At 34.4% G+C, this 25762-nt stretch overlaps 1 protein-coding gene across 1 annotated transcript in view; it reads left to right on the plus strand.

Moving 5' to 3' along the window:
- LOC147072798 (uncharacterized) overlaps positions 1-25438 on the plus strand; it is a 181246-nt gene extending 155808 nt beyond the window's left edge. Inside the window, exons 2-4 of the mRNA XM_085945714.1 lie at positions 23195-23298; positions 24562-24768; positions 25047-25438. Coding sequence (XP_085801840.1) covers positions 23195-23298; positions 24562-24768; positions 25047-25383 — 648 coding nt within the window. The 3' untranslated portion in view covers positions 25384-25438. The remainder of the gene's footprint in view (positions 1-23194; positions 23299-24561; positions 24769-25046) is intronic.
- Positions 25439-25762: the final 324 nt, after the last annotated feature.

Here is a 25762-nt window from a genome sequence, read left to right on the forward strand (position 1 = left end):
AATAAACCGCCACAAGTCCAAATTTACGTGTTTTGAGTTAATTACTACGTTTCACTGTCTATCGTTCATAGTATATGTACAGAAAATTTCATATCTCTAAGTCATCAAATTCAAGTCAAAACTGCATTCAATATCTAAACATATTTAAAAAACACAGTACAAAAATGTGAAAGGTAAAAACTTCAAAGCTGATTTTCTCTGTTTGACGTTTTTTGGATTGTGGCAGTTTAGTTGCGAGGGTGCAATGTATCCTATTAAGAGCATACTTCAGTAAAATGGCAAATAATTTTCAACTATATGTGCGACGAAATTTCGGACTCGCTGGCAATCGGTGAGCAAAAGTCGAGCTGTGAACACGTCAATTTATTTTGTGATGGCGACGGGGGAATTGATTCTTAAATCGTGTAAAGATGACTAAAAAACGTTACCCATTTACTTGAAAAAGAAAAAATTTCAATGGATATATTATTATTATTACCAGTAGAACAATAAACATAACATTAAATGGACGCATGTTGAATTTTTATGACAAATTATGTTTGCTCTGCACGCGTAGTTTGCACAATCTTCGCGTCGCGTAGTCACGATCGTTTTAGACCAGCGATACTCAACCTGCGGCCCGCGGGCCACATGCGGCCCTTTAAGCTTTTACGTGCGGCCCGAAACACATTTATTATCAGGAATTTCGTATATTTTGAGATTCGATTCGACTTTGACGCACAGATAGTGACACCGGAAGAGGATTGTCATTATGGTCCACATCAGATCTGGTATAAGAGTGTTGCTATTGCACACGATTAATTTTAAAAACACGCATAATTTTTAAAATCTCAAAAATGTTTTGTAAAATAGGGGGGGTTTCATGATTTTTTTCGTCACACCAGTAGTGATGCGGCCCGCGTTACTTTACAAATATATGTATTTGGCCCGAAGAAAAAAAAGGTTGAGTATCATTGTTTTAGACCGTGCCCCAGCTGAAGTATAGCCTTAAGAAAATTATATAGTTCCTTCATGATTGAACGATAGTATTTCCAGTTATGAGAAATTGAACACACCTGCCAAATATAAATTTATAATAAAATATCATTGTGCGTATAATAACAAATACCTACGTATAATAATAAATTGTATGCAAATATTCAAAGTGTTTTGAAATGTGCATTTTCACCGTCATCTCATTTGACAGGTACCTGCCGTAATATGTATAGAGTATTAATACATTTATAAACAATACATTAATTAAAAAAAAGCTGTTCTTATGTAAGGTATTTCTTATCATTCTTTCGGAGTAGATTTATAATCCCCTTGTGTGCTTGTCTGATAGCAGTGCAAGAGAAATAATGCACACATTACAGAACGAAATAATAATAACTTGTATTTATATGGGTTACTGTCTTATCCTATCATATGAGTCTCCGCGTTGGAATCTTTTACGATCAATCACAAGGACAGTGCATTTGTTTTTTATTGTAAAAAATAAATAATCGGTGTCTACATATTAATAAAAATAAATAGTAGTTAGATAATAATATGTTAATTTTACATAATTATAACAAATACAAATTTAAAAAAATCTTGGACCAAATCTTCTTCTTTCCGTACTGTCTTCTACCGAAGGTCGCGAGTCGAATTGCAGTACATCTCCCTCTCCAGGGTCAGTTGTATGTGATTACCAAACGCCATAGTGGTTTCATAAGCCCTCCTTCCGCCTATACCGTATACCACAGAACAGATAATAAATAGAATACCGATAGGCTATATTCAATACGCCGCATGTTGATGCAGGCTTTTGAATGTGTGAGTGTCCTACGAAAATGAAGCACGCATTATGCACGTGCAATAGTGGGTGTAATACACCACCATTAAATGAGCGTAAATGCATAAACCGAGAGCAGTTTTCAGTATTCGACGTAAAACGTATTCTTGACACGTGTGTAAGTTTAACACGGATTCTTCCTTACTCGAGTCGTTTACCTGCTATCGCCTTACTCATTATGTATTTCAGTTTCCATTATTTCTGGGTTCCCTGCCGTATACCTTTCCCTGCATCATGCCCCGGAGTAAACAATACGTCTTACTGCGGAAACTAAGGCTGAAGTATGCAACTTTGCGTTGCAACTATGCGTGGTAGTAACTTTACTATAAGTTTCCTCGGTTTATTTGCTTGTCTTACCAATCGGGTCTAACAATTAAGCTAACGATACAAATACAATCCATGCCGATATAAATACCTACGCATCTTTTTTTCAATAATGGCAACATTTTTTTGTAAGTTAGACCAAAGTGCTATTACTAATCTTAGACTGCTTCAGATTTTCATGAAATTTTGTTTCATTGCTAATAATAGAATTATTAAAACAAAAACTTTAAACTGATAATTTCTTTGATGCAGATGACGCAATTGATTCATCGGAAAAATTAAAAGGAGGCCTCGAAATAGTACGAATCAGTCATAGAATTATACACATTTAATTAAACATATGAATATTTCTCACAAAGTAGGTCTACAATATCATCCAAAGTATAGCCAAATCTTTAGAACTCACATCAAAGAGGCTTACAGCATAAACACCCAAACAAATACGTAGTAGGTACTTGTGACTACTGTCATCTCCTAAAATAATTATTTTCATTTACAGGATGTGATTCTAGGAACGAGATATATTTTTTTTTTGGTAGATACGTTAGTTTCTAATGGATTTAAGTTTTGTACTACATATTCCATTTTTAAATCCATTAGCATTTAAATTCAAATTCCATCAAGTATCTTCGGTCGATAGTATTAATATTAATATAAACGTTAGTAGTTAGTATTAATTTATTGTATTTATTAACTTAGGGGGCCTCTACATATTATGTTAGTGGGTCCGGTATATACGTCCCTAAAGTCTCCACTATTAGCGATACTAGATAATACGCATGTACCTATTCTACCTATTATCCACGTATATGAAAAGATGACACTGACAACCGCATTACTCATCTGTATGGAAGTAATTAAAAAATAATTTGATATTATCAAATAAATGTAAATATTTACGGACATGTTTGCATAATAACGGAAGCAATAATGAAAAAATTAACCCGAAAACATATTTCTTTGCCTTAAATGGCATTTAGAACATTTAAAAATACCGGCGAGGACAGGTGGCCCCGGAAAGTATGCACGGGAAATAAAACAGGCATGATTAAACGATTTAATTATATGTGAGACTTGTTTATACTGCAATTTGAAATCCAACTTCCAAAAAGTGCCTGAATTAAACTTTCAAAATGACCTCCCACCCACGTTTACAATTCAACTAAGCATCTAACGGGTACGCTACCTTCAGGGCTGGATTAGTGTGATAATTGTATTGTAATAAAGGGTATAACAATACGCGTTTGTATAATATTTGCTCTGCAATCCTGTGATGTTATTGGTCTTCTCCTGTCTGACGTATTTTAACAGACATTTTTCATTCATAGTTTTTTGTTCAATTATATTTTTATTAGAAATGGTTTCATAGCAATTCCTTGAAAGATTGAATATTATTAAAAAGTTTTAAAAACATCGTTAATTTATAATTAGTAATTAAACGATAGTTTTTAATGAATGGTTTATAAATACATATACGTATATTATAATCGGCGCACATGTAGGTATGTGAGTATTTATTATTGGGGAAAATATACTTTTTTAAATTGATTTTAGTAAGCACTGTTATCAATGTTATCATACATTTTGATTAATAAAAATAAACCACATTATGTATATAGTACGTAATTCATATTGTACTTATTAACGACCAGGACCGGTTTCATTGTTGAGGATTATGTAGACAGTGGAGTATGTATCGTATATTGTGTTTTCTTTAAATAAACTGATCTTTCTGTTAAGAAATGACGGCAAAAATATATTTTTCATCATCAATTTATGTTTTATTTATTAATTTATTATTTATTTAAAAATAACACATTGTGAACGGAACAAATCATAATTCAGGACGTTCACAACATTACAATAAAATTAAGCTTCACAAAATAATAATCTGCTTTAACAACTATATAATATTGATTCGAGCTTTAATCACAACTCAGTTAAAATTACTAACGATACATAATTTACCAGCAACGATTTTGCCCGGATTGCGACAAAAATGCGACTTCAAATCTCATTCGTATCAACAACATTTAACTGTTATATAGTCTGACAGAATGTGGAGACACCTAACAAAAACACCATTTTTGCATTGGATACCTCAGGCCATGACTATTGGGGGAGATGGTTCCTGTCAAAAATTGAAAACTATGGACCTAAGCAACGTTCCCTCTAATTTATCTATTGTGTGTGTGTGGATCATCAACGCATCTGAGCACTGGCGTAACTAGGGTTGGTGTCACCCGGTGCGATATTTTCCCTCCCCCCGACAAACACACACATACAATTTCTCATTAAAACTTATTTTTTTAAGGTATTTATTAATTTCAGTGATTTGAGTGAGTGATGGTACGGATATAGTGATCCCGCTCGACGTAAAATTACACTTGCGGACCTTCGCCTTCCGGGAAATGAGTCGAAGAATTGTGCATGTGATAGTTTCGTGTATTCGAGCAAAACTAACATCTGGCAAAGGAAACTTTCTTTTACAATATTTTTGTGTGAGGACTGTGCGGAGGATGAAGACATGTGTGCTGACACATTTTGGTAGGTAGGTAAGACACACGCGCATAGTGACGTCCCGTGGGGGAAGGCAGATTGAGCGTCGCTTGGGGGCGGCAGTTACTCGAAGGGCGGCAAATCAAGGAAAATCATTTGGAATATATATAAATAGCTACCCAAATTTATAATATATATATATAAGTAATAACGAAAATATCCATTAAAAAAAATCAGCTCACTGGTTTTGTCTGGTTCGCGATATCTAGTTTACTTCCGTTGCCCTCCGACGTCCTTATTAGTCTGATATTTAGTTAGTAATGCATCCATACAACACATTTCGTAGATATTGGACTCATGAAAGGATGCCAAAAATAATGCATAAAGGCGGCAATTTGGCGCTGCTTAGGGGCGGCATTTTAGGGATCTAGGGACGCCACTGCACGCGCACATCTTACAGGGAACATTGGACCTAAGTAGTACGTGAAAAAAGTTTAGTGCTTTTTTCTGGTGTATCCACATTCATTTAAAATTCGTCATTAAGATACATTACATAGGTGGGTATATTTATAGAAAATAATGTAGGTATTTTGAAATCAGTCCAAAAATCGAGTGGCTAATTCAGAGCCCTACAGATCGAGCCCGATTGCCCATAATCTGATCGATCCGTATCTGTGTTCATATCCCTAATAGTGACGATTAGTTAAACTGTGACGTAAAATATGAAAGTAATTACAGCATGTTTCATTTTCAAAAATATGCCTTTTAGTTTGTAATCTGACGCTAATGTAAATGAGATTTGTATCGCAGGCTGTTTGTTATGTTTTGTGTTTCCGACATCGTCTCTACTAGCGGTGCGTGCTTGTGTCTATCGGAAATAAGAAAAATAACCTTCGGTAGATACTAGATAGGTATACCTACCTATCTACCAATCTACCTATATATTATTATTATTAATAGTGACGATAGCGTTATGTTATAAAAATGCAATTCAATTGAAAAGCATAGAGGTCTAGTACGTTGGAGTATTATAAACTTAGGACCTAATGCTTATTTATTTTTAAATTACTTCCGTATTAAAACAGGGATGGGATAAACATTAGATCATTGCTGTCCAACTGGGGGCCTGCCAATTTATTTTGCGGCCCGCGAGCTATACAGCAAATTTTCTATCAAACATTGGGGAGAGAATTACCCATCATACATTAAAATATGAAAACATTTCACTAAAATACTAAATATTAAACTTCAAATCATTTCTATGTTCGGAAGTACATATTATATCTGCGAGCGTGCCTTCTCTGACATGAAATACATAAAATCAAAATATAGAAACAGCTTGAAGGACTCCACGCTTGAAAATATAATTAGACTTGCCACAACAATAATGTTGATATTTATATAAAAAAAATTTGCTCAACAACTAAGGCCACAATGCTCCCATTAAATAACTTATAAGTACGTCTTCTTTGTTTTGTAAACGTCATTAATTAATTTAAAATGAATAAAAATTTTTACTAAAAAAAATTAAATAACTTAATAATATTATTGTTTTTATTATTTCTATTTATGTGTTATTTTTGATTTTTTTTTGTATAAAAATAGATTTTCTGACTTAATTTACCTATCCTCTTTGGCCCCGAAATCTTTGCTAAAGAAAAAATGGCCCGCGGTCTAAAAGAAGTTGGACAGCGCTGCATTAGACCTAGTCCAGTCCAAGAACATTTTGTACAATATTTTCTATCCGCATTGGAATACAAACAATCATGCATATTTATATCTGAATATATTGATTAATGTATGTAAATGTTCGGATTGAAATGTTTGGAGACATTTTTGATAGAGCTTTTGAACAGTATGTACACCTACCAGAGTTTACAGACGTCCTGATTTTTGCGGGACATCCCGCTTTTTAAGCAAAAATAGATTGTCCCGCGCGTGACAGCTAGATTCACGATTGTTCAACATGATAATAATATACTCAATTGCTGAATTAAGAAAGAAACTTTTCAGGAAGTAAAGTCTTCATATAAGTACAAATAGGCGAGTGTCGGGAAAAAATATTGTTTAATACTATTATTTTGACAATTAAAGAGTTTTGTAGTTTGTGTGTGTTATGTCATTTATGATTGGTATTATAGAGATATTGAATTATGCGTTTTTAGATTGTCCGGCGTTTTGCTCCTAAATCCCGATTTTTTTTAAATTTCACTTGGTAAAAATACCGATTTGGTAAAATAATTATCTGGCAACGCTGATACCTTCCGATGTATCTTGGTTTGAACTAGGCATACGAGCTAAGGTTAGATGTAAATTGTACGTAAAACATTTCACCGTGGCACAGTTCGCCGTGAGCTTTCTTATCGGAAAGAGATAACCGTATACAATATGGTCTCCAATTGTATCAGACAATTTTCATTGCTGATTCAAGCTGGCAAAATTCATAAATTCAAGAATGAAAACCTAACCTAACCTAACAAATAATCCAGTATATTGGCTATTTTCAAAAATTGTTTGCTGCTGGCTTCCTGTAAAGTGTAAACCGACAAGAACCGTATTTCATTTAGACATGAGTTTTATGTCAGTACTAATACGACACGACCCAAAGAGGTTGGACGGTCTTTAATATACGGAAATATGTATTTCCGATACAACATTTCACGGTGAAGTGTGATACGGCGAGCTGCATACGTACAAGTTTCCGGACACGACGAGCTAAGACATACGGCATCGTAGTTTGGGTGCATAGTGCAGTAGCACACATTGGGAGATTACGATGGGGGATACATAATGGGAGGACACTTTTATAGATAGGTACAACTCAGGCGCCCAAAAGCGCTCCACGTCAGTTTGGTTCTGCAAACAATCTCGTTATACAAACTGACCAGTTGACATTATTGTCCGAGATAGATGGAGTTGTTGATACGCTCAATTTGGGTGTTATTGATGAAATCAAAAACATTACATTTGTCTTTAAGCTTATGGGTACCTATCCTTAATCAATATTACAATAAGGAATAGCAATACGGGATCATGTGAAAATAAGATTTAATGTTTAGAATGTTGAAAATAGTTACGTAGAATTTACAACCGCACAATTAAATTTGAAGTCGATTTACTCAACTTGGTTATATATTATGTATGCACTTGGATCCTTTTAATCGCCAGGCCCTCTATTGCTTATAAAATAAATACTAATCCCTTTATTTTCTCTCTGTAGCAAGTACGCTGCCCACAGCTGTCCGGCATACATGCAGTGACACATTTATTCTGTTCCTTCGATGAAGCGTGATTTAAATGCGTTCTAAGAAAGCTTCGATTTGTAGCATGCAGTTTCTCAATGAAGGCTGCGTAGGTGTTTGACATGCAACACGCGACGTATAGAAATAAGCTACAAACTAGCTACAAACGATATACGAATGCGATAAAATGTCTCATTGGACTTCCGTGGACGTCTCTATGAACTGTACTTTCTTCAAATGAAAACAATTATTAGGTAGGTACTATTATAATATAATATAAGTAAACTTATGATAATAAAACGTACAGTTTTATGATAAAAATAACGACGTATGATGACAGCTGTTTCAAGCTTTGTATTTATAATAATAAACAATATTAAAACCTCGTAAAATATATTACGTACTAAATACGAATCAAAAGTTTGTATTAGAAAAATACTAAAATATGTTACCTATTTAGTAACCGTTTTTCTCTTTATTTTATTGCTAACGAATTTTTAGAGTCTATAGAATTAATTTTAGCGACGTTGCATGATAATATTATCATACCTTAAGACCGGTTCAGATTAGTCGAGTAGTTTAGTCTAGTGGCGACTAATTGAGTAACTAAACGTGTATGAACAGAAAAATGTAGTCGAGAAATTTACTAAAATCATTTAGTCAAGTAAATCCATTTTGTTCTAATTTGTCGGTCGAGTAGCAGCCCCCACCACCTCCCACTAAATACCAAGCAAGCCACGAGAGAAGTCTGAACAGTGCTTTATTCATTTTGACATGTCACTCACTAATGTACTGTGTTTGTAAACTTTTTAGTTACTATCGCCACTCGACTAATCCGAACCGGCCTTAAAGGTCGTAAGTGGCCATAAGTGACGTAACAGCCCAAAGTGGGCCCTAACTTCGTCAAATCTTCGTCCCTCAGTGTGGTCTGTCCTCCACAATCCTCTTCCACTCTGGAAATCCGATTGCTCGTGCATCCTAAGCCATGCCAAAAATGCGCCGAATTTGGGTTTTCCATCACTTCTCCGACCATACGGTTAGTCGGTAAATTTTGATAGTTTGGATTATGTTGCATTTTCTTAATTAGACATCGCAGTTGCAGCGCTTGAATTTGAAAATTTTACGAACCGGAAGCGCTCGATAATTTTCCGAAAATAGTAACATCTAATTTTATGTATATTTTATAAAAATAAACCGTGATAGATTTTTTTGTTACGAGTATATGGCCTATCTCAGATGTCAAATTAACTTTTCCACGAGATGGAGCGATAATTTTGCTGATTTCATGAACCGGACCTGAGCTCCGGTTCATTTCCAGCCCTGCGCAGTTGTGATGTATTCGCCATCTTCCTTCTCGGCTATCTATAATCTTCATTCTTGGCTTCCAACATCGCTATCAGCATCTTTCTTTCGAATATCAGAAAACCATTTTCAGACTTGTTACTGATGACTCAACATTCTGGTTCATGTTTGAGGACTAGTCTCAGTAGTCATTTGAATATCTGGATTTTTGTGTTACAAAATAGTGATAAAAATTAAATGCATTTTAAAATTTGTTCAATTTAGCTACCACATTAAGTTTATGTAATAAATTATAATGTGGGATTTTGTGTTGGTGGTGGATGATCTAGTCATAGTGAAACACGTGAGGGCATTTTATACAGTATGTTTATTTGGGTTGATTAAATAAAAATGTAAATTTGTGTGTGACTGTAATGCGTGTGCATTCTACCGAGGCCAGCAATGGATCGAGTAATAACTGAGTTGAACGGGACGCTACAATAATGAATCCTACGTATACTTAAACTAAAGGAGCGGTTCTGTCCTCTTAGGTTTAAATCCTAAAATATACCTTTAAATAAATGCCCTCCTAAGTGACAAGCTGTAGGCACCTACATATATCTGATAGAATTTTCTGGCATTATCAGGCCTGCAGATAATGGGCGTGTTGGTTGAGTATTAAATTATTAATTAATTGCATATTTGTCCCTCGCGTGCAATGCGGGCTCTTAGTCGTTCGCGGACCGACGCTTTTCCACGCCAGATGTGCGCATTTGCGACGTCGTAAACTGTGCGCAACAGGATATGGAATTTTTCAAAATCATTTTTAATCGATGACAGTTTCACGACAGTTCGATTTATTCCTCTCAATGCGGCTGCCACTGGTTGTAAAACGAATGTTTAATACATTTATAACTTACTGCACTATCGTTTTGTCCGCTCCAGACGTAGAAACCGCGAAAACTTGCTACTTAACGATTACAAACATGCAATTGCCACATAATATAATCAAATCTTTCCGATCTTCAGTTTTTTTAATCTTACTGCCTGGATTCTACGCGGAAATTATATAACTTTTATTAAATTTGTGGAATTATACCTACGGGATGAATTCTCATTTCAACAGAAAAAACAAGCGTGTGTATTCCCTGCTTCTCAACTCAACTGGTGTTTTAACTACAGCAAGTAAGTAAATTAAAACGGACTTTGTAGATGATTATAAAAAATCTGTTTTTCGACGGTGAAAATAAGATTGTTTCGGGTTGCACCACATTTTTTCCCGGGATCTAATCTAAAATCTTAGGTTTCAATCTAAAAACTTTAGTACTTAATGTTTTTCAAAGTTATTTTTATTAATTCTGTAGTCGACTATTCCAACATTCCAACCGTTCCGAAGATTGGTATATAGCCCGAAATCGCTGTCAACGTAAATGACTCAATTAACTCAATTAATTAACAATGATAACTTTCTTTCAAAACTATAATGGAGTTATATCAAGTAAACACAAGTTCAATTAATAATATGGTTAGATTTTGACCTTTCCAACACTTTTTGTTGATATGAGTATATATTATTTGGCACTAATTAATACTTACTTAATATTATGTATTGTGAAAAACTTTTAATCACTTCAATTACATATTAAAATTAAACATTATTATGTCATCAGATTCTCACTAAAAATGTGGCTTAATCTCATCCTAAATTAATGATAAAAATAAATGTTATCCCTTGCTTGAGCGAATACCTAAAATATAACGTTGATTGATTTAAGTAGGTACATTTTCTTAAGATTTCTCTTAGTATTATTTTTTTTAAACTTATTTATTGTATTAATTGTTTTATGTTCTCACAGTTTGACAACTGCTTATGTAGGCACTCATTTATTAATTTATTTATTTAAGGGGAGGCGCGCTAATTCTTATTCAATGCGATAATGTAAACCTGATCAATTATTGTTATTGTAAATATTGTTGTGGTACGTATTGTACAATGTAATATATTCTCGATTTGCAGAATATAATTTGACGCAAGGTTGTTTAAATGGTGCGTTAAAACGAATCAAATGCATCGCAATTTGTAATAATTGTATAAATTGACGCCATTGGTGCGGTATTCAAATAAAATTATAATATTTTACTATTCATACATAACTCTTTGTAAGTCTATTACAATAATTGCTGTTTATATGGTCATTAAACAGTATAATTGCAATCGGCCATAAACAATAAGATATATCTACACATAAGTCGTCAATAGGTATGTATTTTATCTATAATTTTTATCTAGTTCGAATATTTTAATGCTGATTGGCGATTTCAATGCATTCAGATAGTTGCAATATTCTAGCCATTATTTTCAGTGTAGTTTTTTTGTTTCTGTTACCCCCACGGTGAAGCACTGAGCCCTGAAATACGCCGATAACGCTGTCCTATTCGACAACTCAATCGAGGGCATTCAAGAGACAATCGACAGGTTGCATGACAGCTCGTCTGGCGTTGGTTTGAAAATCAAGGCGAAGAAACTAATGTTTTGTGCAATAGCATCTGTCCTGATCCAGATTTCCCTCTGATTGGCGACGAGCAAAACATCGAGAGCGTAGAGAGTATAGAAGTAGTAGACACAAGAGACAACAATGTCTAAAGTTTTCATATATTGAAGACCATCGACACCTCTTTAGCATTTTGGGTTTAATTAAAATCATAAAGTATTAACAATAATGTAAATAATTGCCGCAGCACGTATAATCCACATCGTATAAGACTCATGGATCATATTGGTTTCTGCGTAGGTAGATACATACTATCAACGGATGGAAAAAACGGCTGTGTTCATATATATTTACAATTATACATACTATTATATACATATAATAGTAACGCTTGGGCGCTAAACCGAGAGATGTCACGGAGACTTGAAGCTTTCGAGATGTGGCTGTATAGGCGCAGCCTCAGAATTCCCTGGACTGACCGGGTGACAAATGTTGAAATTCTCAATCGAATAGGGACCGAGAAGTTCTACGAAGTATCAAAACCAGGAAACTACAGTACCTCGGCCACATTATGAGAGGACAAAAATACAGCATTCCCAACTTGTCATTCAAGGAAAGATCAATGGGAAGCATAGCAGAGGACGACGCCGCATTTCGTGGCTTAAGAACCTCCATGATTGGTTCGAGTGCAGCTCCACTGAACTGTTCCGGGTAGCGGACGACAAAGATATGATCGCCATGATGATGGCCGACCTCCGCTAGGGGATGGCACAATAATAAGAAGAAGATTATATACACACTAGAACAGTGATGTCCAGAACTTGGTAGAGAATATATTTGAAGGTGCTCTGTAAAAATGATATTTTCTCATATTTTCATTCTATGTTCTCATATGCTTAAATTTCTACACCAAAAATGTTACACTGACGCTATGTGCCGCATGAAAACAAAATCACATCGACGAATTCGACACGTTGCAGTCGAGACGAGTTTGTATGTGCGACCGGGCTTAGGCATCTGAATTCGTCTGCATAATTATTATATTTGCCCTTTTCCACACAAGCCCAATCCATAAAGTGTGTAATATAAACGTAGTTATTACAGCTTTTCACTGCTAGTTTCATTGTGACTTTTACCATTAAAAATGCTTATTATATTGCAATCAGGGCAATGTTATCGCCTGCCACTTCCAGCAATAAATAAATATCCAATAGAATGTTGGTAGACGCGGACGGCCAATGGTGAGGCTCGATTGTATAAGAATGTAACCACTCCACGCTGCAACGCAACCTGTTAATTATTGGCATTCCGTGGAGCAAATTTAACATACCATCAGGGGCGGATTAATTGCTTAATACTGGCCTCGAGAAATTGTCAAGTCAATCAACCCAAAATTATTTTTTACATATAAATATCGAGGTTTTTTTATGAACAAATTATTGCATTAAATTGAAAAATATAGAACGTCTCATCCAACAATTCTTTGATATCATAATTTTAAACAACACAGGTGTTGTTCATAATTTTCTAAAATTTTAAACTGAAGGTCTAATTTTATTGTTCACCGCGTACCACCGTTCTAATGCATAGATAAGTAGTTATTAACATAAATAGTTAATTAAATTATTTGCAAGTTCAAGTAAGTTACAACAAAAAATCTTGGAGTGATCCGTGACGTCGGTTAGTAATAAAGGTAATTAATACATTGATTTAAAATATAAAAGCCGATTGCCAATAGTAACTCAATTTAGAAAACGCCTCAGAGAGTATTGTAAGAGCCATTAGTTAAAATGTGCCGAAATTAGATTGGATGCCTATAGGCATTAAAGAATTTTTCTATTGGTGATATATTTTCTCAGAAGTGTTTTTAAATTATGTATGTTCAATAAATACTTACATATGTAAATATTTTCTGTAGTAGTTCTTCAGAAGACCTGTCAATTTATTGTATACACTTTTACAGACCCATCTGAGACCTTCTTAAAGTATTGTGTACCTACTATACAGTATACATAATGTGGAGATTCAATCACTTAGGGTAGCATAGTGTGGTATAGAAAGGTACATACTGGACATAACAGCAAGGCTCTAAATGGCCGAATTGCACCGGAGCACGCTTCCGGTTCAAGAATTCCCTGAGATGTTCGCTCCGTCTCGTGGAAAATTAAAAAAAAATTGAATTCACTTAAGTACTTTATATATATTTTAAAGTTGAATATAAAACTTCACGGACTCATGGTGGAAATATAATATTTACGACGTGTCGTAAGCCCCGTGCTCGCCTGCGGTGCTGATAACATGTAAATGATTCTATCTTACATGTCACAACTTTAAATACCAATGTTTTGAGACGCTGCATTTACACATAAATGAATGGGCGCGTTCAGATGGAGACACACGTGTGTAGCGTTCATTTATAATTATTATGTGTATGCAGTGTCCAGAGACACCAGTATCTCGTGTGAAACGGCTCTTAGACGTTTGACGTAGATTAATATAACAAAAAATCTAATACTCTTATTTTATTATTTAAAATAACTACTTAAGGGGGGACATGCTCAGCGTACATCAAAATGGAGCTTTTATGCTATTTTTAAAGCATGATCCTGGACATTCCTTAAACGTTGTAGATAATCTATTTACATAATTTTGAAGCCTTATTATCCTTACTTACACGCGCGTTACAATGATCTTACTCCCTACTTTATTTATCGTTTGTCAATTTATGGCTACGGCCGTATGTTGTAGCTTAGCCACTGGGAAATGCCAATAGAAATGGCGTATTTCAAAAAAATACTACCTTATTCTTAGGTCAATAATTATTATAAAGGAAACATTATTCGTAGAATGTTTATCACATTTGAATGGTCAAAGACATAGCTTATAATCAGTATCTTTAAAATTATCTTTAAATGTGTAAATACTGCCCATTTTTTGAATAATAAAATGCCTAATTCTTGTCAAATTTGTGATCACAGAGATTATCAATATAATTTTTTATTGTAAATATTTCACTATAATAATGTCGACATAAATTTTACTGATGGTTTTATAAATTCTTTTAAAAATTAATAAGTATAAAACATCTTAACACCACTTCACATGGACGTACTGAAATATGACTATATTCTAAAACATTAGAGCGAGAGGTTTAAAAGAATACTATTTTATGTAATAAAAATACTTTATGCAGTCATCAAATGTTTTAAAAAAATATAAAGGATAATAAGGCTTTAAAATTATGTAAATAGATTATCTACAACGTTTAATACTTTGGACGCGGAAGACGCACACGGTGCGTAATGACCAGGCGGCCGATCGATGTAATTAACGTGCATTTTAAAGGGGGCAATTAAAATCTCATTATCTATTCAGCAGCGAAAGCGTTAAGGAATGTCCAGGATCATGCTTTGAAAATAGCATAAAAGCTACATTTTGACGTACGCGGAGCATGTGGGCCGTTTTTCGGAAAATTATCGAGTGCTCCGGTTCGTAATTTATTTTTATTTCGAGCGCTTTGTAATTTGTAAAACAATTTCAGTTCATATAAATAGATTTAAATTTTTAAAAAAGCAGTCTTCGCCACTGCTAACGAGTACTCTAGGCCTAGGCACTAAGTACTAGGTATCAACGAGACAAAGTCGTAAATATCGAGCTTTCGACATTGCCCGCTACGCATGTGATAGCACGGCATTATATTCGCACGAGCATTAGGTATTATTGTGCACTCAAAGGCTGTAGTGTTGACATTTTTCGAAGTAATCGTGAAACATTGTTAGTAATTTTACAATGTTACCTGTTATCTTGTACTATAAAGATATTCCTTATGACCACAATAATAGTTTAAATACTTTACTTCGTGCGTAAATTCTGTTGTATTAAATTCTTAGCTAACGCCTAACACACAACGGCTATGTCATTTTAATTCCATAACCAAGATGCAATAAGTCTTAAATCCCTTTATGGCTGTCCAATAATCGCGGAATGAACCGTAATATGCGGCCGACGCGATTGTAATAATTGAACAACAAATATGTAAAAATCAATAATTATGGAGATTTAAATAATCATTTTTTATCTATTCAATCGAAATAAAACGTAATTTTTCTGATACCATTCATACTGGGACAATTATTGTTATATATAGTAATGATTTATTTTTCGAGTGCAAGCGTATAGTTTTTTCAGTAGGTACCTAATATTTTTTAAAATTCATTTAATAGTTTTCAAAAATTTTGACCCAGAAATCAGTGTTGCCAACTAAAATTTTCAAAATTCAGTAAATTTTTTGATTGTTTCTTCAAAATATCAGTAGATTGACAAAAATGTATGAAATTCAACGATTGTGTTTGGTGAAAGCGTGCATATTGACATAATCTCACAAGTGTCTTTTAAAATATCATATAAAAGTGACTTTTATTCATCACAAATATCATAATTTCTTCTTTTCCTGACCAAAATTTCAGTAGATCTACTGAAATTTCAGTAGACATGGCAACACTGCCAGAAATACGTGTTGCCACTTTGGCGAACCTGCTCCGACTGTGTAATTACGCCATCATTTTCGCAAATGAGAAAATATTGCGGTCGTATTTTAATAAATAGTTTGAATAAAAAAACTAAATAACTGTTAAAATTATTTCAATATTAATACGATAATGTAAGTTCGACCCAAGGGTTTAGGCGGATGGCTATCAACTATTCCTCGTAAAAAGTCTGTCAATGTAGAATTTAAAATGGTAACTAATCAGCCAACTAAGTAGATATAAATATACTATTATTATTTATATTTCGTTTGACATAGGTTTTCAAATAACAAAACGAGATAAATCGGAAAAATATTTAGCAAATTCACAAAAATATATCAGCCATCTTTCAAAACACTTTGTTTTATATATACACATATTTTGCATTATCCATTAGACGTTTGTTATGCAAACAGTGTCTCGAAACCTTGGATTTGTTTTGTTTTCTCTGATATTTCAACTTAGGCTGTAGACTGTAGAGAGCTGAGAGTAGTAGAGAGCTGTAGCTGCACGGCATTGCGGTGGACGTGCGTCGACGCAGGGTCTTATTTGATTCCAATTGCATCCGATTAGAATAAAATAATATCTGCGTCGACTGCAACGCTGTGTGTATGCGCCCTTAAGACCGAACAAGTTAAGTTTTGAGCACAATCAATTTATCCTGGAAATTAAAAGCTGCTTGTCGATGTTTGAAAATACTAACACAGGCATACAGTTTGTTATTTTCCTAGCGTATTTAATAATTGTTTTATTATTATTTTCTAAGGATTTAGAGTTTAGACTATGCACATCAAATATACATATTATTATGTTTTCGTGTCGTACGAAATAAATTGTTAACAACGGGCTCGCACGCTGGCACAAGTTACATCAACAGGTTCGCGTGAACAGGCGGAGTGACATTGCTGACAATAATGACAAAGTAGAGTACACAAATTTGTATTAGGTATGCAATACACGAAAATACATACTTATTAATTTATTTACGTCACTTTCACTCTAAACTCTATTTTTTTTAGATAATAATATGTCTTACACTTACATTGACTTTCGATATATTTTAATAATCTAATCCGTATTAAGCTGTCATTCTAAAAAAAATGACTTCATTATAAATCTTAGTACCTATATCATTGCTAGATAAAAGTCATCGCTTAACATTGTAGTTAAATGAGTGTTTATAATGGCATTTCTAAAAATGTTCGATTTTATATTTGATTGAATAAAATCTAAATCTTTATTATGATCTGGATTCGCCTACGTTTGCCTCATTAGAAAGCGTATCATTGAATTTTAAACATCGGTGTAAATTATCTCCCACACGATAGTCTTTTTATGGAATAAAAAATATCAAATAATATCCAAAATATACATAAAGAATTTTATTTCGAACATTATTATTATCACGTGATGAAATGATGATGAGAAGAGATGAAACTATGTACAGTTTTGATATTATGGTCATTAGGATGAGTAGTATGGCTAAGTACATAAAGAATTTTATTATTATCACGTGATGTTATATTATGTACAGCGTTTGCTTGAGTCATTATGATGAATAGTTCAGGTAAATAACTACTTAAGTTAATTATTTTGTTGAACTCTACGAAACTCCTTTTGCATACCAAATTTAAAGTATGTATGCATATTCCTGAGGCATTTCAAACTATGTATGTATATTTTTTAAATAAGATTTATCTACTTTTCCTTGAAGCGCAGAAGGCTCACACATCGTCAAAGCTCGAAATACTTGAACCAAGGCCTGAACAAAAACGATGCACAAGTGCGAGTGAGAAAGTATTCGGCACCCTTATAATCTCTGCGACACGCTATAGAGTAAGATAAAAGGTTTACAGATGTGGGAGATGGTTTGCTACGGTGTAGCCGGCAAATCTTAGCTTATTGTTTAACTAAGCGTCGATAACCGTGTTGCTAAAATTGCTATTTTTGGTGTTAAATATATGATATGCCCGTATCTGTAGTTATTTTAACAAAAATGATACAGCCATTTTAGTAATTTCCCGTATCTGAACATTCCAGGAATAAACCTGTAATAGCCCGTATCTTAATTCTAAGCGTGTTGCATGACGTGTGCTGAATTCAGTTTCAAAATTAAATGTCACTTTAGAATTATTTAAAAGGTAAAAATGTAAGTAATATAACAAATTTGGATGTTTATCTTTATATAGATGTATATATATATATCACATTGTATTGGATGTTATCATTACATTAGGCGTTATGTACCTACTTTGCTTTTCCACTTTTTACGTTACGGGTTATTAGTATGCTATATAGTTATGACATAATATTGTGTGTGGTATTAACGGTCAGATATGGGATATTAAATATTTAGTTTTTTTAGCCTCCTGCACAATTTGTAAAAGGTCAGTTACTGGATATTAATAATATTAGGCCATCGATATTATGTACTATGAGCTCTTTAGGTAAAAACATATTATTGCACTGTATTTACTGTTTTCAAGAGATTCAGTATTGACTTAGTGGTAAATCATTATTATGAACTAGAAAAAAATATCGGGTGACAGGTGCTATCACTGTCAACATTCTTGGATGTACCTTAGTTCTGCAACATAAATTATTTTATTTTGCCAGTGCCAAAGTTATACTAAAAATTACCGACTTTTCAATCGATCTATGCTCCGGACTTGATCATCAGTATTTGTGCATATTTTTTTCGCATACCTACAAAAAACAAATATAAACAAATAAAATACAATACATGCAACTAATTATGATTGAAAAATCTATTAAGTACGTTTTTATCGACGCCAAGTTGAAATAGAATCCACGGCCATAATTACAGTTTACTTTAACCAGATGCATATACCTATGTAACGGGCAATGTTGTCACCGTTCAGGCAAAAGTCACCAACCCTGAAAATGGCAGTTTTGAGTTGAGTATGTCACCCGAAGCGTAAAATTATGTTCTTTAAGATGCAAAAGTCACCACGGTACATTAGTTAGTAAAATGTTGCTTAAATCCGAATTATTTGTTTTCCACTAAATGACTTTCGATAAAATCTTAACAAGCAAAAGTCTTTATAGGTGAATAGACATTATTGACTTTAAAAAAATAAATCCTTCGATATAAATATACAAGCAAAAGTCACTATACTATGGATGGTGTGCTTTACTGATTTGTCATTTGAAAACTTCTAACATATGTCTGAAATACGCAAAAATAACCAAACAGGAATAGTTTACTTTAGCTTGTTATAATAAGATCGCTTTGGTCAGATTATTAACAAGCAAAAGTCACCAAACCATAATTGAGCTACCTTACCTCCTTCAAAACCTTCCAGATGTTTTAATTACGAGTAGCATCAAAAAGTAAAAGTACCTTAAAGAAATTATTAAGAAGACATGAGAAAATAATGTAATGTAGATAAAACCTTAAAAACATTTAAATCTGATTTTTCCTGCATTTTCAAACTTTCAAATTGCGATATCTCAAAACTATGTTTTTAGGGTTGGTGACTTTTGCCTGAACGGTGACGATATTTTATTAATGTAACCGTGTATAGCTATTTAATTTTCGCCTGAATATCTAACCGAAGCATTTTTGTTTAGTTGATTTCATTTAAAAAGATGCCTCCGCGAGTTGCTGAATTCCGTACAAAGGAATGCAGTTCGATTGAAAACACGCAACGAGAATGATCTCGTTGTGCAGACAGGCTATCTAAAGTATTTTGATCACTATCATACTAGTCTTACAATGAAGGTTGGACGATACCATTAGCTACAACTAGTCAGTAGTTAATGGCGAGAATGAAACACATCTTAATAGTACAGAGAGTTTGAAAGTATCGACAGTCTGTAATATACTATATAGGAATAGGTACCTACCTAATAAGTAAAATTTTCAATACATCTGCGCGTTTATTATATACACAAGAATGCTTTTCGGCCTCTACGGCAGCTATCTAGGGTAGGTTGATAAATGAGTTGTAATTATTACAATAAGTGCTATGTTTTAACTTTTAACAGCACCTCTCTTGGCTGTGTTAACTTTAGAGTGAGATAGACAGTTTTGACGGCTAACTTATTGTAACAATATTATAATACATAAAATAAATATGATAAAGTGATAATATTTATCACTTTAGCGGTCGATAATCAGCCTTGTGTATAGAATAGAGTGAATAGACCCACTGTTCCAGCTAGCGTCGTGGATGGTTTTCTGATTACACTTTTATTACGACAGGCTTAATTTTGTTCCCGCAGCCCTGTTTGCACAACATCGTAGCAGCCAAAGGGTTAAACTCGGTTCAGATTATGCTAGTATTTTAGTCGAATGGCGAATAATTTAATTACTAAACGTGTATGGACAGACAAATAATCTAGTAAAATCATTTAATCGACTCAATCAATTTATTCTATTTTTTTGGTCGAGTAACCCTCACCACCCTTCACTAAATAATACCAAATAAGCCGCGAGAGAAGCACATTATCTTTATATCCCGTTTACACGTAAGTACATAGATTTACTACTGACAGTACTTATTATCGCGGCCATAACAAGGAAATGCACGTGTAAACATGTTTATCATGCAAGTTGCAAGATTGCATGCATGAATCAAAAAAGTTCGGAAGCTTCTGAACATAGACTAATATAAATCTACTATCTTCTGAATTTCCACGCGACAGTTGGGATTTGTTCTATATTATCTGCGCCTGCGCATTAGAACGATAGTGGCGAACCTGCCGGTAAAAAAATTAACTACACAGCAGAGACTCATTTTGAGGTTAACCGATTTTCGCGGTCTATCAAATATTACTATAAAATGACAACATCGCGTCTCGCTTACTCTTGATTGGCGAGACGGTGAGCACTTTTACGTGTAAACAGATATTATCGCGATAGTTTAAAATACTCACTAGTCACTATTGGTGTAAGTAAATCCATCCACTTGTACAGGCGGTATTAAAGTGCGGCCACACCGGCAACAAGTCGCGCGACAACTCGTTAAATTTTACGATAATTATCATAATTGCTTAAGAAATTTTACGATAATTATCATGCTTATCGTAAAATTTAACGAGTTGTCGCGCGACTTGTTTTCGGTGTGGACCCGGCATTAGGTTCATTAGTATTGTTGCAAAAATGTCGTTTCGTTGGAGGCATAACTGCCTAGCTTCACGGGACGTCACTGACAAGCCCTGGCTGTAGCCTGTAGCGTCAACATTTTACCGTGAATTATTATAATAAAAAGACCACATGATAAATAATAATAGGTACATGATAATAAAATTATTGTATATTCAAGTGTAAAGTATATTCAAATAAATCAAACGACAACAATGGATATAATTTTATGTGTCAACGATTATTGGATGGCGGTAAAGGCTTAATTATTAGTTATGTCAATAAATCATCCATAAAATGTGCAGATGTCGCTTGTCTGGTATTCCCCGTAACTCAGCCCATTGAATCTATAAATTGTATCAAAACCACCCACATTTTTATTATAATATTAATAAGTTGTGGAATTCTAATAGACTTCATTAATGCAGGGATTCACAACCTACGGCACACGTGCTCAACATAATATATTATTCTTTGGCGTGCATCTTTGAAGCAAGTACCTATTAGACAATTTGAAAAGTTTTTAATATCAATTATCAGAATTTTAAATGAATGGTAAGTATTTATTTCGTAAGTATAAGTATCGGTATAAGCCCGCCAGTTTTAATGTTGAATGTAAAATATTGGTACAGCAAGAAATAATATTCAAAAATCAGTTGTAAAAATAAATCATTATTTAAATGACATGAGCCAATAGATAAAACCGATATCCATTATTATTTTGATAGTATGAAAAGTAAAAAAAACATTCAATAGGACGCACGGCATTTTAGGGTTACCATTATCGCACATAAAGTATATTAGACTATATTCGTAGGCAATATTCATGATTTTCATGAATATCGGTATGAACAAACTATTTATTTTTTTATCTGTTCTATAAATTTAGCTAACCGTTCTTACTAAATACCTAGTAGGTATCTTAAAGGCTCTAAAAGCTTGCTCAGGACACTCACATTGCATCATTGAGCTATTTTATAAATACACATCAATGCTGCTACACCAAATGGGCGAAAGGGATGAATTAATAGAGACAAACAATAAATACTATTCTAATGGTAACAACCAAGGCACAATCTGTTCTGGAAAGCCGAGCGGAAGAATACTATAATAATTATAATTTATTTATATAATAATGAAAAAAATCTGTACAAATTAGATTTTATTCTGACAAATTGATATGTATACTTACCATTAATTATTTAAATAATTCTCTATGCTTATTTAAATACTTTTATAGAGATTATTTTTATACTTACCGATATTCATTTTTTTACTTGCTGTTAATATTAAATAATTGCCACTATTTTAATAAAATACACTCTACCTTTTTATCAAAATACTTGCTGTTTTTGCATATATATACTTACCATATTATTTGAAGCCTTATTCTTTCACTTCTTGGCTTTAGTTTGGTTTTTTAAACTTTTGTTGGCTCACCTTCTCCTTTAAAAAGATATTTATTTATTCAGGGTCTTAATGAATGCACATACCGCACAATCAATATTATGGTTAAAATCATGGCTGTATCTCAGTTCAATATTTTTAATAGCATGTAACTTATTCCATTTTAGAACTAGAACCGATGTGACTAAAGGTTATGAAGGTTATGATGTATAATAATATATTTGTATATTATTATGTACGATCATTATTTTTCATTAAAAATGTCAACTTATTCTGAGATCCTATCAATTCAATGAGCAAACATTATGATTTTCTGATGTCTTAGTCCCCATATAAGGTGTTTTTTGAAAACTTGATCTTATCAATTGAATCTTTTAAAAATTATCATGGGCTGTTAACTCGCCATAAGTATTAAAATTGGAGTCCATTTATTAAAGTATTGTTTGTAAAATCAGTTTTGGACAATTATTAATTGATTAAATTGTTTATTTTTTCAGGTGTTGGCAGCGGCTCTTCTCCCGGGTTGTGGCGCTTTAGACAACAGCTCGTACAGCGTGCGCAGAACCGTGCGTAGCGTGCCTCCTCATCCCAACAATCACTGGTAAACACAATAACAGCAAGACATAATATAATAATTATTATAGTCAGGTAGTTACTATACAAACCGAGATTCAGCCATCTGCACATCAGCCGTTAAAGCCACATAATGAGTTATACATAGACGCATTTTCTTCATGAAATAATCCTAAGTATTAAAGTCATTATTCTCATACGTAGATATATACTTCATTTTATAGTTGTTACCGTATTTTCTTCCAACTTCTGACTTAGCAGGCTCGCACATCAAAACCCGTCTCATCTGCAACGTGTCGAATTCGTCGATATGACGTCATCGTTATTTACAAAAAATATGTTGACAAATGGAGCTCTGCAGATTGGTCGAATGAGACTTTCTAGTTTGAAAAAAAAAATCTAGTGCTGCTACCAACAAATCGCATGCATTCGAAGACGCCAGAACACATACACACATACGAATTGGTCATTCCTATACCGGCTCGTCGGTCACCGCATTCAAATATCTATATGTTTCGAGAGGTTACATGCGACTGTCGCTAGGTAGATGTGTGCGGTCTTCATATGCAACATTGGATCGACGTTCCTAGAAGGTTTGATTCATGGCTGTGCGGCAGACGAGGTGAGTTTAGATGTGAGAGCCAGCTTAGACGTATCGAGCTCATCGTAAAGGTAATTTTTTCGAGATAATGTATAGTTAGATGCTATAAACCTTACCATTACCTATATCATGACTACTATACTATTATTACGTCACGTACTATTACATCAGATACTATTACATCACGTATGCTCTTTGTGTGTTGACTTGCCATAGCAGATACTATATCTTTGGTACTACTGAGAGGAATAAAAAAGCTTTCTTTTCTGTTTCTATTCCTGACAATACTTTTTCGTTTGAAATAATGTTCTTTAACTGCTTCTGCGAAGGTTTCAGCATTTTAATGTTAATAAAACTTCACGAACCCCATCGAACACACACTGAATTATAGGCGCAAGGAGTGTAGTAGCGGGGAAAGTAAATACGGAAGACGGGTTTTAGTTCCAGAAACGATTGTGGCGATGTAGACTTGATAATTATAAAAGTTGTACTGTAGGTAATAGTGTTGCATGTGTAAATGACGTTTAATTTGTCGCAATCTGGAAAAAGACCTTACTCCATTTCATATATTTTCATTTCTCAGGCTCAAATTAAGAGGCCCTGTTGTTATCGACTGTTTAGCAATATAGTAAATCCAGAGCTGGTCTTCTGAGTCATTGGATAAATAAATATTAACTGAAAATGTTTCAGGGAACAAGAGGACAACCCGGAGGTAAGACGCACACGGTCTTGGCTGACGGCCCGCGAGATGCAGGGGGTGGTGCGTCGCGAGGGAGGGGTTGACGGATTGCCCGTCGACTGCTGCCCGTCCATCATGGAGATGGTGGAGCCGGAGGGCGGCAAGAACCAAGAGGACATGTATGTCGAACTTTACAGGGATGGCGATAATAAACAAAGGTACTGATGATAATTCTACCACCATTGCTACGTGTTGAAGATGTAGCTTTTATATTAAATGTTACTAAGGTTACTTTTAAATTTTATAATACTCGCCAATCAAAAGACCTCATGCCACATGCTATCTTTATTGGTCGTGTCCCGAGAAGAGAAGCACCTCAGTCATACAGTCACTTAATATTACACGTAGTTTCTACGACAACTTGTAATGACACACTATTTTAACTACTTATGTAAATATCGATGTGTAAGCTAAAGTCAAATATTTCTCATTTCAGATTCTATGAACTATCGTGCCGCGAGGACGTGGAGGACAAGCCGTGTCGCTTCGTGGACCGGAAGCTCTTCAACCAGTCCAGGTGCGTCCAGAAGTTCTCGTACACATACGCTCTGGTCCGGGATTCCAACGACCAACACCATCACCGACATCAGCGGAAGCAGATGCAGTTTCCTTCATTACCGGCGGGCGGTTGGATGCTGGACTACATCCGAGTGCGGAGTGGCTGCGCGTGCGAACTGCGGGTTAAGAAACAAAAGAAAAAACCTCCCGAGAGGAGATCGCATCCCAAGTTCGATCGAGCTACCTCCGCCCGTGGATCCTCACCCGAAACTTAGCATAGCTCTCTTAGTTACGTCGATGGGCCGCGTCCTGCTTTTGAAACGAGGCCAGGCTAGTGATACATTCCTCTTTGCTTAGCACTCAATATAGGCTCTCGACGGCCCTGTAAACAAAATAACCTTCCTTCGCTTTTAATCTCTTTGGTAGCACTGTCAAGCACCATGCTTAACACGGGAGAATCCATCTTGAATTTGATTTCAAACAGCCAACTAGTCATGTGAAATATATCAGTTAAATGTGAACATAAGCTTTTGCATCAATAACATTTCATGACTCGTTCTGATTGATTAGGTCACAAAAAACAAAATTTCACCTCACCCTTTACCTTACAACTCATTTCTGCACCCCTTGCCATAATCCGAGTCACCGTGGACC

Source organism: Rhyacophila brunnea, unplaced genomic scaffold, assembly GCF_057557595.1.
Source record: "Rhyacophila brunnea isolate RB1 unplaced genomic scaffold, BYU_Rbru_1.0 scaffold_19, whole genome shotgun sequence".
Classification (NCBI taxonomy): domain Eukaryota; kingdom Metazoa; phylum Arthropoda; class Insecta; order Trichoptera; family Rhyacophilidae; genus Rhyacophila; species Rhyacophila brunnea.